Source organism: Mustela erminea, chromosome X, assembly GCF_009829155.1.
Source record: "Mustela erminea isolate mMusErm1 chromosome X, mMusErm1.Pri, whole genome shotgun sequence".
NCBI lineage: Eukaryota > Metazoa > Chordata > Mammalia > Carnivora > Mustelidae > Mustela > Mustela erminea.
The window spans coordinates 22,942,387-22,959,150 of NC_045635.1; the positions used below are offsets into that span (position 1 = coordinate 22,942,387).

The following is a 16,764-nucleotide window of genomic DNA, read 5'->3' on the forward strand; positions in this document are numbered from 1 at the left end:
AAGATTTTTTTTTAATGTAGTGCAGGAATTATTGGCATGTTTATAAACTTGCAGCAAGAAAGAGAAATTAATCATAAGGGATCTTCAACTTAGATGGCATATTCAGTATTTTTATTTTTACACCCTCATGAATTTTTAGAGGCAGAGCTGATATGTTTTGGACTATTTTATAGGCAGTTTTAATATGACTATATTTGGTTTTGAAACATAGCTTCAACACATTCTGATGTGATATAATAACCAGAAGATTTTTAGCAGTTTTGTGTGTATCTGTGATTTGAGTTGGTTTAAAGACTATCTGATCCAAAAGCACTCCCCATCCTCCTTGACAAGAAACTTTATCTGTTCAAAACACTAGTGGTTTCAAAACTCAAGTAGAAGCATTTTCTTCTGAATTATAAGGTAATGATGACCACTCTTCAGGTTGTTATAAGGAGATTATCACAGTGCTTACAACATTAAATATAATTTTATAGTTATACTTCAAAAAATTCCCTGTAACCAGAAGTTACTCCTATTAGAACATTTCATGTATTCTGGTAAGGATTCATGTATTATTATATCTCTCACCAACTCCTAATAGCACAGGATACTAGAGACTACAATATATGTTTCATTAGAGAAGGAAATGAATACTTATTGTGCTACTGAAAAGCTTAGGACCTTGGGGTCAGAACGATACCAAACTAACAGTGTATGCCATCCCTCCAGGTTCATTATATTTACCTATCTGTCCTTTGTATCTTTGATTATTTCCACTTAGGGGCACATAGACGTTTTCATGGAATATTTAATTTTGATATACAAAATGGAAAAACAAAGGATCTTTTCTCATTTTTCTTAAGCCTTAAGTTTCTATTGAAGACACTCATCTAAAATAAGTTTTATAATAGTAAGCACTTTGTGAGCAAATTGTCACTTAAACATATAATAACTTGATACCAATTTGTTTATGTGGATTTTAATTTATGTCCTAATGTTTATTTTCTTCCAATAAAATATGTACCAGATGGATGTTAAGAAAATGGGATCAAGTGAGACAATACATTTTTGTAAAGGTGTCTCTTTTCCCCAAATAAATCTATTCATATTACTTCACCAAAAGGTTAGGTCTAAGAAGGAGAAAATCAACTATACAAGTGACCTTACCTACTAACTAGAATATGTAATGGCTAGGGGACAATTCTCTATGGGTCACTTGCATTTATGTATATCTTGTGAGGCAGCAGTTGCCCTTTGTTCTAGATAATCTTTTCAAGAAATTCCATGTAGCAAAGAGCCTTAGAAGATATCTATCTATCTACAGATAAACATAGACATAGATATAGACATAGAAATAGACATAGACATAGACATAGACATATAAAATGTCTCCAGAGAGGGGGAAAGGCTTGCCTATTGCCCATTATATAAGATTCAGGTTACCTAAGCACAGAGCTCCTCTCCTGAAACGCAACTCACTGCATGTTTTGGCCCTCTTCATATCAGTCTGTGATTACTGAGGTTTGAGTTATCCCTGTAAGAAAATGCAGGTACTCTGGTGACTACTACTGCTATGAGAATAAAATTTTTTGTCTCTTACCCAAGAGCCTTTTGCCAGCATCCATGAAATTGTGACAGGCTAACTTGTTAGCTTGCAAGAAGAATAAAAATCTAAGCCTCTTCACAGTTCGTGACAGCTATCACATATCTTCATTTTTCCTTTTGCAAAGAAAAAACAAACAAAATTAGCCTATAAAATAGCTTTTAAAAGGTATAAAAATAGCATTTAAATTTTTCATTTTGTTTTTATTTTATTTGTTAATAAATTTTAATATGTATCACCAATTTGAACTTCTTCAAATCATTTAACTAGCTTCATGTATATCATTTAAAAGTGAGATATGTAATATGATGAGGAATGGAAGTAAATAAAGGAATATATGTTTGATATTAGTTATTTATCAAAGCAAATCTACAGCCATTTTAACTTATCTACTTGGAGTACTGCTTTAATTTGTTTTTAAGATTTTATTTATTTATTTGAAAGACAGAGATCACAAGTAGGCAGACAGGCAGGCAGAGAGAGAGAGAGGAGGAAGTATGCTCCCTCCCAAACAGAGAGCCCGATGCAGGGCTTGATCCCAGGACCCTGGGATCATGACCTGATCCAAAGGCAGAGGCTTTAACCCACTGAGCCACCCAGGCACCCCTTAATTTTTTAACAGAACATCAAACTCACTGAAGTTAAGTAATTATAAAAATAAACTCCATATTGTTACATATACATTATTTTTACTTGTTTATGTTCAAACATTTTTTACTTTAAATGTCAGAGGAGTAAAAATAATATATGCATGGATATATGATATACTTGTATAATATACATCAATATAAACTTACAGGTATTTCAATACTATTTATATATTTGTCTTATACACAAAGATATGTATTTTTTACTCACAGATATATTTCACTCCCATATTGAGGAATACATGTGAATGTTTAAGCCATATCACAATAAGCTCCTTTGCTAATTATGTAACTGAATTTCTTCTAAGTTTATGCGTGAACAACTAAAAATGTTTGCATGGGATTATATGCAAGAATATAGGGGGAAATAGAAGTATTTACTGAAAATTTTCATGACTTTCTTTCATAAGCTCATGTCTGATCTCCTTCGTGTCTTCTTTTTTATTTATTTTTTAAATCGAAAAATAATTAATAAATGTTATATATTAATACAATATAATACTAATTATATATAATTATATAAATATATAATTGTATTTTATATATTATGTAATGTATAATTATATAAATATAATACTAATATATAAATAATAATACTAATACAATATAATAGTATAATATAATGATTCAACTATCTTGCTATCTGTACCTCATGTCTTTTTCCTTTTTAATTTTAACTGCTGCACAATTTCAAACATGTATTCCTGTGAAGGAAGGAAAACATGCAATTTTATATCCAGGTGTGATGCTGTGGATATCATCACTGAGCTACACAGACAAGTGGGCAGCAATATCATTAATTCCATGCCATAGTTAGCTATATTACTGTGGTGCTTGCTAGACAAAATTATATCATTTCCCTAGATTTCATCAGCATCAGGATTAATTTTTTGGCCTGTGTTGACCAGAATACTAGTGCTGGTGGGGTGAGAGTTCTGAACAACATTCACAAAGTTATTTCTCTCACCAAAGGATGAGGACTAGCCTGAGGAATAGGTACAGTTTTAGTCAATCATTTTTATGCAGTTAGGGATTCATTATGGAAAACTTGGAAGACTAGAATTAGAGTACAATTTTGATCTTTTAAGAAACTTTTCTAGCTCACTAGACTGAATTCTGTCCTTCAGCTATAGTATCAGCATGACTCCATGCTTAGGATTAGGCCCCCAAAAAACCCAGATATAAGTAGACATGAAAAAGAGACTTCTGGACATTCACCACATTACTATTAGTTTAAGGATGTTTGAAGTCTGTGCTTCCTCTTCCACTATTCCTGTTTTCAGACCTATAAACTCCAAAAAGGCAATGACACCATTGTCCCTAATTGCTAAGCAGTATGCTAGGAAACACAGATAAGTAAAAAGACAAAAATGTTGATGGTTGTTATATCTTACATATGTTATATGATGTTGGAAGTATTTACTTATTCTTTAAAGCTAACTCAGTATTTCCAAAAATCTCAACTCATCCTCAATCCTAATCCCCATAAACAGATAATGAAAACAGAATCAGGAATTAGTTCAAACTTAAAGAAACAGACAGAAATTAAGGATGTGGTGAATATTAGCACAAGAGATATTGTCAATAAAGTAGTGACCATAATGTGTTGGCTTGTGGCTGATGGGTGACTGATTAAATATGGATTTAGGAATGATAGAAGTAATAGAAAAGGGGTAAGGATACCTGTTGCATAAATTACATGTCAAAATAATGAACTGGATCTTAAAAGCTGCTTTAGGGCTCACAAAAGTAAATGTTAATATCAAAATATGATCTTCATGAGAATGACCATATCAGATGCATAGGTAAAGCACAGTTATCAATGTGGTGACCAATCTCAAGGAGAAGTAGCCTATTTTGAACAAAGTACCAGCTACCTGTGAGATGAACAGTAAAACTTGTCCTTCTAAACAGGGTCTAGGTAATATGCAAATTACTCACACACCACATCTTACTCTTTTCTTTGGAGCTTATGCCTTTAGATAACATAACCTGTTTGTCGTAAGTTCATTATTCTCTTTTTTTAAAAATTTATTTTTTATTTATTTTCAGCATAACAGTATTCATTATTTTTGCACCACACCCAGTGCTCCATGCAATCCGTGCCCTCTATAATACCCACCACCTGGTACCCCGACCTCCCACCCCCCGCCCCTTCAAAACCCTCAGATTGTTTTTCAGAGTCCATAGTCTCTCATGGTTCACCTCCCCTTCCAATTTCCCTCAACTCCCTTCTCCTCTCTAACTCCCCATGTCCTCCATGCTATTTGTTATGCTCCACAAATAAGTGAAACCATATGATAATTGACTCTCTCTGCTTTTGTTTAAAATAATTTATTGAATTTTCCTGTACTTTTATGGTAATTATACAGTAATGTGCTTCCATTATGATAACAATGATTGTTTACTAGCAACACTGTACGTGGTTAACTACTTATATTTTTTAACAGTTCAGGATTTAAAACATCCTCATCCAAAATTTATTTAGCCTTAATTACAAAGCACTGTTAGTTGTTCTTTTTTTTTTTAATTGCAGTATTTGGGATTGGGTTAGTTACAACCAACAAATACCAGAAACTGATTCTAGATAAAAGAGTAAGGTGAGCCCTAAAATGTCCAAGAGATAAAAAGATCAGTTGAAAAAAAATCAGGGGCACCTGTGTTGCTCAGTGGGTTGAGCCTCTGCCTTCAGCTCAGGTCATGATCTCTCCGGGTCCTGGGATCAAGTCCCACATCTGGGCTCTGTGATCAGTGGGGAGCCTGCTTCCTCCTTTCTCTCTGCCTGCCTCTCTGCCTACTTGTGATCTCTCTCTGTCAATTAAATAAACAAAATCTTTTAAAAAAATCAGTTGAGGAATATATATATATATATATATATATATATATATATATATATATAAAATACCATTGCAGGCATGCTGAAGAGTAAAGATACATGTAAAATTAGTGAAATATTTTATGTATACAAAGTTAAGAAGAACTAAGTATTAACTTATGTTTTATCAGAGATTAAATAAAGTGGATAATTAAGCATTACCAATAAAAATGGAATAGTCATGTTTCTTTAAAGTTCATTTTTTCTATTCTGAATATTCATATTCTTCTTATTATTATATAATAATCATAGAACATATTCACAAAACCTAGGTGCACAAATGCATGTAAACCATTCCCTATTAAGGTATGTTATTATTCCACCACCTCATAAAGATCATTCATGTCTTTTCTAGCCAATTCCAATGGACCACCTCTACATCACTCTTCTCCCATGGTTCTGATGTCAGCTATAAATTAGATCGACTTGTTCCAGAGCTTTTAACAGCTTTATTAAAGTGTAACTGACATACAATAAACTGCATGTATTTAAAACACACAATTTGTTAAGTTTTGGCATATGTATACATTCATGCAACCACATCAACATAATGAATATATCTATCATCTCCAAAGGATTCCTCATGCTCCTTTGAAGCCTCCTTGGCATTTTTCCCAGTCTATAGGCAACCACTGAATAATATCCTTTAAAAAAAAAAAGATTTTATTTATTTATTTGAGAGAGAGAGAGTGAGAGAGAGCATGGGAGGGGAGAAGGTCAGAGAGAGAAGCAGACCCCCAGTGGAGGTGGGAGCCCGATGCAGGGCTTGATCCCTGCACTCCAGGATTATGACCTGAGCTGAAGGCAGTCATTTAACCAACTGAGCCACTCAGGCACCCCAACACTGAATAATATTCTTTATATCAGTATACATTCATTTTCATTTCCTGGACTCTATGTAAATGGAATTATGCAGTATGTGCTATTTAGCCTGGCTTCTTTCATTCAAAATAATTATTTAGAGATTAATGCATGCAATGGCATGTATTAATGGTTAATTCCTTTTATTGCTGAATAATATTCTATTGTATGTATATACTATAGTTTGTTTATCTGTTCACCTGATGGTGCATATTTTAAGGTATTTTCAGTTTTTCACTATTACAAATAAAGATGCTATAAACTTTCAGGATGCCTGGGTGGCTAAGTGGGTTAAGCGTCCAACTCTTGGTTTTGGCTCTGTTCATGATCTCAAGGTTGTGAGATCCAACCCCGAGTCAGGCTACATGCTCAATGCAGAGTCTTCTTGAGATTCTCTCTCTCCTTTTCCCTCTACCCCTCCCCCCACTTCTGCATGCTCGCTCTCTCTCGCTCTCTCTCTCTCTCAAATAAATAAAATATTCTAAAAAAGATCCTATGAACTTTCATATATACACCTTTGCATGGGTATAAGCTTTCATTTCTTTCAGGTAAATGCCTGGTAGTATAACAGCTAGATATAATTGCAGGTGTATGGTTCACTTTTTAAGAAACTGATAAACTGTGGTAAAAGCTTTATGTTTATCTCATTTCAAAATCTTTTGATGGCTGCATAATATATATATACACACACACACACACACACACACACACACACACACACCCCACTTCTTTATCCATTCATCTGCTGATGGACATCTAGGTTCTTTCCATAGTTTGGCTATCATGGAAATGAAATCTTGCCACGTGCAATGACATGGATGGAACTAGAGGGTATTATGCTTAGTGAAATAAGTCAATTGGAGAAAGACAATTATCATATGATCTCCCTGATATGAGGAAGTTAAGAGGAAACGTGGGGGCTTTGGGGGGGGTAGGAAAGGAATAAATGAAACAAGATGTTATTGGGAGGGAGACAAACTGTAAGACACTCTTAATCTCATAAAACAAACTGAGGATTGCTGGAGGGAGGGGGTAGGTTGTGGGCATTGGGAAAGGTATGTGCTATGGTGAGTGCTGTGAAGTGTGTAAACCTGTGTAAACCTTCACAGACCTCTACCCCTGGGGCTATATGTTAATAAAAAATTTTTAAAAATTTAAAATAAATATAAAAAATAATAAATGCTGCATACAGTGCTTCATCACATTAAAATCAAGTAGTGTTAGTCCCCCAAATTTCCTTTTCTTTTTCAAAGTCACTTCACCTATTATTGTACCATTGTATTTCCGTGTACATTTTACAACGTATAAATTTCTTTTAAGAAAAGTCTTGTTGGGATTTTGGTGGAAATTTTACTAAATCTACAGATCACTTTAGGGAGAAATGACAACCAAAGCATCTTATTTTCCAGTCTCTAACTCTTTTTTTATGTAATTTTTTATTGTGTTATGTTAGTCACCACAGAGTACATCATTAGTTTTTCACGTAGTGTTCCATGAATGACTGTTTGCATATAACACCCAGTGCTCCGTGCAATCTGTGTCCTCCTTAATACCCATTACCAGGCTAACTCTTATTTCATTTGTTTTCCTTTTATGTGCTGGCAGGTACCTATATTACAACATGGAATGATAATGGTGATAGTAGCTATTCTTATCTAATTTCCAATTTCCATTCTTTCTCCACTAAGCATGATGCTTGATAGAGGGTTTGTTTGTTGGTGGCTAGCCATTATTTAGTTTAAAAACATCTCTTCTTTTTTTTTTTTATTTATTTGACAGAGAGAGAGATCACAAGTAGGCATAGAGGCAGGCAGAGAGAGAGAGAGGAGGAAGCAGGCTCCTTGCCGAGCAGAGAGCCCAATGCGGGACTCGATCCCAGGACCCCGAGATCATGACCTGAGCCGAAGGCAGCGGCTCAACCCACTGAGCCACCCAGGCGCCCTGAAAACATCTCTTCTTATCACAGATTAATACTGACTTTTACAGAGCAGATATTTAACAACTTAGATATTTTTCTCTTTTAATTTGTCAATGTGGTAAGCCTGTCCTGTACTTACTTGCCTTCAAATCATTCTTTCCTCTTTCCTTACTCTGCTCTCTAATGTTCAGGAGATAACCTCTGTAGGTTCCAATTCCTAAGTTCTCCAAAATTTGGCTGTTCTCATGGTTCAGGCAGTAAGGACACCAGCAGATTATAGCCCAGAAGGACAGGAAGAGCCTTTTTCCTCTGTATCAGGCGGCTTCTCCTTCAATGGTTATATCTTCTCTGTGACTCTAGCTCTAACTCCCATTTTACTGGTTAACCATGGTTTTAGATTCTGTTGATGCCAATTCCCAGTCTCCTGTAACACTACTTCCTTCTTCAGTTTCTCCTTCTACACTAGAAATGGGAGTGACTTCCTAAAGTTCCTAAGTATTGGTGTGCCTGACTACCTGGTTTGGCCTCTCCGTCATCTGAATAACCAATATCTCGCATTAAATTCCATCTGAGTTCTAGAATTAGAGTAATTTCTGTTTTCCTGTATAATTTCTGACAGTTGCACTTAGCTAATTATACTAATTAATTTGACTTTCTGTGAATCCTCTTTTCATTCCTAGAAAAAATTCAGCTCAGTCACAAACAATTAAATGTACTCAAGTCTCTTGGATCACATATAACCAAAACAAAACAAAGCAAAACAGCCCTAGGGCCCTGACACTTCCTCTAAATAATTCTTTTTTTTTAAAGGGTTTTATTTATTTATTTGACACAGAGAGAGAGAGATCACAAGTAGGTAGAAAGGCAGGCGGAGAGAGAGGAGGAAGCAGGTTCCCTGCTGAGCAGAGAGCCCACTGTGAGGCTCGATCCCAGGACCCTGGAATCAGACCTGAACCGAAGGTAGAAGCTCAACCCACTGAGCCATCCACGTGCCCCTCTCTAAATAATTCTATTTCTCTCTTCTTCACATTCTTCTCCAAAATAATTTTCTGCACTCACTAGTATTGTCTGTGTATTCAAAAAATTCTAAGAAGATAAAAAATGCAGAGACATATTCAGCTTGCAAGAAAATTACAGCACTACACCTAAAACTCTGTAGAGTTACTTGTGGAAAACAGCCCAAGTGGTACTCAGAAGGATATTTATAGTCTTAAGTATATTTATTAATAAAATAGTGCAGCCACTATGGAAAACAATATGGACGTTACTGAAAAAATTCAAAACAGAACTACGATATGGTCCAGCAACCCCACTTCTGGGTATTTATTGCAAGAAAATAAAAACACTAACCCAAAAAGACATATGCCCTATATTCACTGCAGCATTATTTATAATAGCTAACATATGGAAACAACTTCAGGATCCATCGATGGATGAAGGGAAAAAAGCTGTGATACACACACACACACACCCACACACAAATATACACACATATATTCACAGTGGAATATTATTCAGCCATAAAAATAAAATCTTGCCATTTGCAACAACAAAGATGGACCTTGAGGTGCATTATACTAAGTAAAGTGAGTCAGAGAAAGACAAATACTAACTATATGGCCTGATTTGTATGTGGAATCTTAAAAAAAAAAAAAAAAGAGCTCAAAGATTCAAAGATAAAGAGAACTGATTAGTGGTTGCCAAAAGCAGGGGGCAGAGGGTGGGTGAAATGGGCAAAGGTGACATAGACTTACTGTGGTGATCATTTCACAATATACAAACTATTGAATCATTATATTGTTCACCTAAGCTAATATTATATGTCAATTATACCTCAATAAAAAAAAATAAAGGGACACCTGGGTGGCCCAGTTGGTTAAGCAGCTGCCTTCGGCTCAGGTCATGATCCTGGCGTCCTGGGATCGAGTCCCACATCGGGCTCCTTGTTCAGCAGGGAGCCTGCTTCTTCCTCTGCCTCTGCCTGCCATTCTGTCTGCCTGTGCTCGCTCTCTCCCCCTCTTTCTCTCTGATAAATAAATAAAATTAAAAAAAAAAGAAGTTTAAAAAAATAAAGTCCATTAGTGATAAGAGAAAACATGGAGACCATAAGAACAAGAAATTAGAAGAAAAAAGAGTAGGCTAATTTGAAAAAGAATAAAAACAATAACTAGAAATAAAATAAAAATACAGTTATTGAAATTAAAATCTCAATGAACAAAAAATGGAAATATTTACAACATGCAAAAATTTCAAGAAACTAGAGAAAGAATACCATACTGAACCCAAAGAATAGAATGTAGAAAATAATGAAGTGCAGAAATGATGAATCAGAAGACAGTGGAGCCAACTACCAAAAAGCCTGATATAACTGATATAACTGACAGTTTTATAAATTTCATCAAAAAACAAAAGAAACACAAGTAAGTGATATTAGTTAAATAATATTGTATACAATATAGGTGCAAAAGGAATTTAAAAATTATAAGTATAAATTATATTTATAATTTAAAAATTATAAGTAATTATTCACAGTAATTACCAAATGGTGAATAAGGATAGCTTTTTGCATAGAAACGTATTTCATCTAATAAACTCAGAAAAAATGATAGAAATACAAAATTAACATTATGCAACCTTTAATTAATGGATAAATATGCTAATCTTCAAAGATTGTGAACATGAACACAAAGGAAGACAGACATTAGGTTCCTTATGATAGAAATTCACAATATCACCTATGGAAAGTCTTTCCAAACAAAAAAAGAGAGAGTAAAAAACTATACTTTAATCTGATGAAACTTCTCCTGATTTAAAGAAGTACAGAGGGAGAAGAATACCAGTGTTGCAATCAGCACAACCCATGCCATATAAAACTGGACAAAACATGAGGTTTTTTTTTTTCAACAACAACAAAAAAATGACAAGGAAAATAGATAATATGTGGATGTGGGGGGTGTAGTATCTACAAATTAATGTGCCTAAAGAGCAATAACAATGAATAGACTTTTGATTCTGATTCAAGAAAAAAGCATTTTTAAATAGGCACATTTTTAAATGTGAAAAATAACTGGACATTTGATGGTATTACTTTTAAGGTAGGATATGTATAATTGAACAATTATGTTTCATAAAGGATACCTATCTTTTAGAAATAGATACTTAAATATTTAAAGATGAAATGGCTTCACATCTAGGATTTATTTCTTATAATTTCAGTGGAAGAGATGAGAGTAGATATGGGTAGAAATGTAACCAGGTAGGCCGTGTGTGAATGACTGAAGTATATTGGTTTTATTATACTATTCAGTCTACTTTTATATGTGTTTGAAACTTTCTACAATATATATAATATATACATAGCCATTACATTTAAAACCCCAAGTGATAATAGATAATTATTTAGAAAAAAATATTAATTACTCAATAGGTTCAAGCAGAAATAGATAACTATTAACAAGAAATACAAACTGAAACCATCCTCCAATTTTCAGTCACTTTCAAGTTTCAGGACAAAGTGGTCAGGGACAAGTTCTAACAAATAACAAACAAAAAATTAACAACCATCTCATGTAAACACATCCAAAGCATACAAAAAGATAGGCAATTTTTCAGCTTACTTTCCTAGTCTACTTCTCCTTGATAAGAAAATCAGCTGAGGACACGTTGAAAACAGAACACTTAAGCTAAGCTCACCCACACAGGCAAAATCCTAAATAAATTCATATAAGTTTCAATATAGCAGTGAATTAAATAGAAAAAAAAGAGGCTGAATCTAAGAAATATAACAATATCACATTAGGAAAAAACTGCCTAAAATACATTAACAGATAAGATTTAAAAGGCATTTGATCATGTACTGAAGTAAAGAAAAAACTTCTGAAAAAAAATTCCATGTGAATGCAAGATACCATTTAGCTAACTAATATTGGAAGGGAACTTCCATCTCCTAAAACTTATAGCAAACAAACTTAAATGTGAAATGTTAGTAGCATCCCCATTAACGTAAGGAGCAAGTCAGCAGTATGTTACCAACTCTACCTGTAAACTGGATCAGAATGCATAGCCAGAGGATAAAAATACAAAAATAAATAAAAGTTAGGAATAGTAAAAAGGAATAGAAATTATTTGTTGCAAATATGATCATTTAGAAAATCCAAGGGAAAAGATTATAGATTATTTAAGTAAATAAGGACTTAAAAAAACTAGTGTATAGATAACTATAGTAATATGAACAGCCTTGTCGTACAAAGCAGTAATTATTAAAATATGTTTATATGTATTATAAATGAGAATCAAAACTAAAATGAATTTCACTACACTGTTCAACATTAAATACATCAAAATACCTGGGTCTCACAAAGTTATGCAGATCTGCCTCTTTCCTGTAGCAAGTAGATCTTTTTGAACAAAAAGTTCCCCGAAGTCTGTTTGACTAGTAAAGAAATCCTATCATCACTATGTATTTTCTCTGAGATCTCAGAATCTGTCTTAGCCCCCCTACCTTGTGCTGCAGCTTCTCAATCTCACACCCTGGATGGAACACTGACCCACCATCTGCAAGAGTTTAAGCTGACAAACTGCCCAGTTTACGAAGAGGAGGTGGTATTTTCTAAGGAGCCTTTAATCAATGAACCAGGAGCCGAAATGAGGATCTACTTCACAAGAAGACCTTCGGTACTACTCACACCATAACAGAGGGGGCACCACAAAGTCGCGCTCCTTATCGCTCTCCCTGGGGGGGCCCCCAGGAGTAGCCGGATGTATGCACACTGACTTCCGTTTTGGGGGTCTGTGGGAGGAGAGGTCTTGTTGCGAGAAGGACGGCGTCGGAGCAGCCCAGGGAGAAATACAGGCTCAACTCCAGGTAAAATAAGAATATTGAGTAAGGTTTGAGGGAATCCCCTATATCGAAAGCCCTAAGACCACACGGTCCTGTCCCTGCTGTCAGCTCTAGAAGGTTCCGGGGACGGATAAACCGATGTAATACTCTGAATTCTCGTTCTGAGAACTCGGAGAAATAATAGCCTGGACCCGGGGTGTTCGTATCGGAGGGGTCAATATAGGACCTTCTGTGAATTCAGTGGAACTTCCCCTCCCCCATAACAGAGGCATCTCCTCAGATCCGGGCCCCTGCTGTCAGCCCTGGGAAACCCCAATAGCTGAAGATATTTGACTCGGGTGTTTGCTTCAGGTTATCAGAGGAAGGAGTCCGAGGCTCTACCAGGAGTTGACAAACACCCCTATTTATGTCTAGGAGAAACAGCCTCCCTAGAACAGTGGAGGCCCTAAAGAGCCCCACTCTTGCTGTTAGCCCCGGGAGGCTCTTAGTATGGCTGCAGGGCCCAGGTGCCTGTCGCTTCACCTTTTGGTTAGTCGGGGGAAGAGGGGTACATAAAAGCCTTGGTTTAAGGCTATACTATTCAGGTAAGTGGAGGGAGTCTTAGGGGTGGGTTTTTTTTTTTTTAATTTTCTAAAAGATTATTTATTTATTTATTTATTTATTTGACAGAGATCACAAGTAGGCAGAGAGGCAGGCAGAGGGGGAGGGGGAAGCAGGCTCGCTGCTGAGCAGAGAACCCGATGTGCGGTTTGATCCCAGGACCCTGAGATCATGACCTGAGGTGAAGGCAGAGGCTTTAATGCACTGAGCCACCCAGGTGACCCCCTAGGGGAATGGTTTTGAGTGAAATTCATAACCTTAAACAAGGACTGAGGGGAATTCCTCCCTCAGGACAAAAAGGGTCCCAAAGAGTGTCTCCCATGCTTAAACTCAGGTGGATCCTTAGCAAGATTATGAGGCTAAGATGTCTCTCTATCCTCAGTGGTCCCAGGGAGATGAGCCCAATTAAAAGGAGATGACTCAGGCCATTCTAGAGGTCAAAGTGAGAACAGAGGCAGGGAAGATACAGAGTTAGGATCCTCCTCTGTGGTCAGTCTTGGAAAACCTTGGAGAGAACTGCATTCTGACTCTCCACCCTTCCCCCTTTCCCCCACCGCCTCCCCCACCAAACCCCCCTCCACTGCAAATCCCAGGATATCAGGTGGATGAGACCCTTGGTGTGATTTTATAGACCTCAGGTCAGTGGAAGCAGGGATACCTGAGAGTCAAGAGTCAAAGGGAGGAGCCAGGGTAAGGAATCTGAGCATTGAGCAGACCACCCATCACAGAACAGAGGCTGTTTCACAGAGCACTCCATGTGATATCATCTCTCAAAGGGGTTCCTGGTTAAGGTATGTTAAACTGAGTCCTTCCTAAGCTCTTTCTCAAACCTTTCAAAAATATGAGTCTTGCTATGAGGGGATAGATCTAAGATCAGCCAAGAGAGGAGTCCTAGGCCCTGCAAGAGGCCAAAGTGAGGGCTCTAGGTGAGGAGTGAGAACCCTAATATCTTAGGATGGGGAAGGTCCACATAGCTTTGCCATTGCTGTCATCTCAGGACACCCTTAGGCAGAGGTGCTCAGAAGTGGTTCTCCTTCAGTTCCTTCTCCAGGATGTCAGGGAGGTGAGGGCTTTGAACTGAGGGGTCAGCATCAAATCAGTTAAGCAGAGGACCTTAGGTCCTTCAAGAAGTAAAGGTAATGACACTGAATGTGAAGAGAAATACCCCTACTCCACAACAGGGGAGGCACCATAGAGCCTAGGTTTGCCAAATCCTGTATCAGCTCCAGTAGGACTCAGGTAGGGGCGAAAGGCTTCAGCCCAAGGTGAGCTCTGGTTACTTCCAGAGTCCTCAGGGTAAAGGTTAATCCAAGAAGGGGAGCCTTGAAGGATCCTAGAGTAGAGCCTTCAAGGAAACCTGGAGGGGTGGCTGTTGATAAAGCCCAAGATAGTATCTCCCTGCTAGAGGATATCACACCATTTCATCCTCTTTCCTCCAGTTCACTGAATCATCTGTAGTCTTTTTCACACTCGTGCCTGCTTCTCTGACCAGAATCATCATGCCTCGGGGCCAGAAGAGTAAGCTTCGTGCCCGTGAAAAACGCCGCCAGGCTCGAGAAGAGTCAGGGCATCTGGTGGATGCTCAGGCTACTGTACCAGAGAAAGAAAAGCCCTCTTCATCTCCATCTCCTCATTTCAAAGATGCTCCCCAGAGCTCACCTGCCACAGGAGCACACAGTAATCCTCAAATTACTGGCAGAGTCCACTCCACCAGCACTACTGCTGAAGCTGCCAAAAATCAAGTGGAGGAAAAGCCAAATGCCTCACAGGCCAAGGATACCACTGAGCACTGGCCCAGAGGCCCTATAGATAAGAAGGTTGCTATGTTGGTATACTACCTGCTGTACAAGTATCAAATGAAAGAGTCCATTACCAAGGCAGATATGCTGAAAAATGTAATCCAGATTTACAAGAATCACTTCCATGAGATCCTCTGGAAAGCCTCTGAGCACTTGGAGCTGGTGTTTGGCCTTGACGTGAAGGAAGTGGATCCCAACAGGAACATCTATGTTCTTGTCAACAAATTGGAATCCACCTATAATGGAAGAGTAAATGAGAATGGAGGTGTGCCCAAGACTGGCCTGTTGATGACTGTCCTGGGCGTGATCTTCACAAAGGGCAACTGTGCCACTGAGGAGCAAGTCTGGGAAGTGCTGAATATGATGGGGTTATATGATGGAATGAAGAACTTCATCTATGGGGAGCCCAGGAAGCTCATCACCAAAGATTGGGTGAAAGAAGAGTACCTGGAGTACCGGCAGGTGGCCGACAGTGATCCTCCACGCTACGAGTTCCTGTGGGGTCCCAGAGCCCACGCTGAGACCAGCAAGATGAGAGTCCTAGAGTTTGTGGCCAAGATCCATAATACCGTCCCAAGTGCCTTCCCAACCTGGTATGAAGAGGCTTTGAGAGATGAGGAAGAGCGAGCTAGAGCCAGAGTTGTAGCCAAGGCTTGTACCGCTGCTATGGCAAGTGCACGCTCCAGGGCCATGGCCAGCAGCTTCTCCTGCCCCAAGTGAAGTTTGAAGAAGGTTATTACTATGTGTTTGAAGAGAAGAGCTAATGTTCTCATTAGTGAAAGATCAGGGTGAGCCTGGAGATAAGAGAGTACATGACACATTTGTGTTCCTGTTTTACATAATAATCTGGATATTTGTCTGTTTTTTTGTGTTTTTTTGTTTGTTTGTTTTCTTTTGAGAGAGAGAGGATGAGAATGGTGGGGAGGCGCAAGGGGAGAGAGAGAATCTTAAGCAAGTTCCACGCCCAGCACAGAGCCTGACATGGCTTGATCTCATGACCTTGAGGTCATGCGTGAGCCAAAATCAAGAGTCACTTAACTGACTAAGCCACTCAGGCACTGCAATATTGTTCTGTTTAATAGAAGGGTTAACTAGCTTCAGAATCTGAGTTTGTGAATGGTGTAAATCACACATTTATTGACATTTATGAGTTTTAAGAGTAAGCGTTTTACTATTTTATAGAACAAATTGGGAATTTTTCCATTTTATTCAGTTACTTGGAAAAAGATAATGTAGTAGTGGATTAGGCACTTCCTTGGAAATGTGAAAGAAGTCAGCAGTAAATCCTGGGATCAAGAAATAGAGAAAAAGAAAAAGATGATACATCTTTGTATTCCTTTATCACTATTTGGTCTGTTCTGTAAATTTAAGAGATATGCTTAGATGTGCTTAGCTTATTCAAGCATGTAGACTTAATTACATCATAATAAATTAGACCTCTTGCATACCGTCTCATTTATTTCTCAGACATTCCTTCAGCATCTTACCTTTGGGGAGGCTTCCTGCTAGTACTAGGAGTATCAGGATAAACAGGACCCACCCATAGAGTTTTAGAGTGTAGAAACAGCTGTCGAGTAAGAAAGAGGATGGGATACACCCTAAGACCTAAGGACAAGTGAAAAGGAGAGGACCTGGGAGG

The 16,764-nt window shown here is 37.5% G+C and overlaps 1 protein-coding gene across 4 annotated transcripts; it reads left to right on the plus strand.

Moving 5' to 3' along the window:
* Window positions 1-12,689: 12,689 nt before the first annotated feature.
* On the plus strand, window positions 12,690-16,022 carry LOC116583222 (melanoma-associated antigen B10-like). 4 transcript variants are annotated; one of them, XM_032331253.1, is made up of 2 exons: window positions 12,690-12,750; window positions 14,819-16,022. In XM_032331253.1, the coding sequence occupies exon 2, from the start codon at window positions 14,826-14,828 to the stop codon at window positions 15,843-15,845; it is 1,020 nt and encodes a 339-aa protein (XP_032187144.1). In that variant the 5' UTR covers window positions 12,690-12,750; window positions 14,819-14,825; the 3' UTR covers window positions 15,846-16,022. The 4 variants fall into 4 exon arrangements, 3 of the variants coding, with proteins under 3 accessions (XP_032187144.1, XP_032187145.1, XP_032187146.1); XR_004282657.1 differs by lacking the exon at window positions 14,819-16,022 and adding an exon at window positions 13,958-14,044 and having other exon boundaries at window positions 12,699-12,750; XM_032331254.1 differs by having other exon boundaries at window positions 12,733-12,750; window positions 14,766-16,022.
* Window positions 16,023-16,764: the final 742 nt, after the last annotated feature.

Excerpts from the sequence above, each read along its gene's own strand:
- LOC116583222 (XM_032331253.1), top strand. The coding sequence starts at position 14,826 with ATGCCTCGGGGCCAGAAGAGTAAGCTTCGTGCCCGTGAAAAACGCCGC.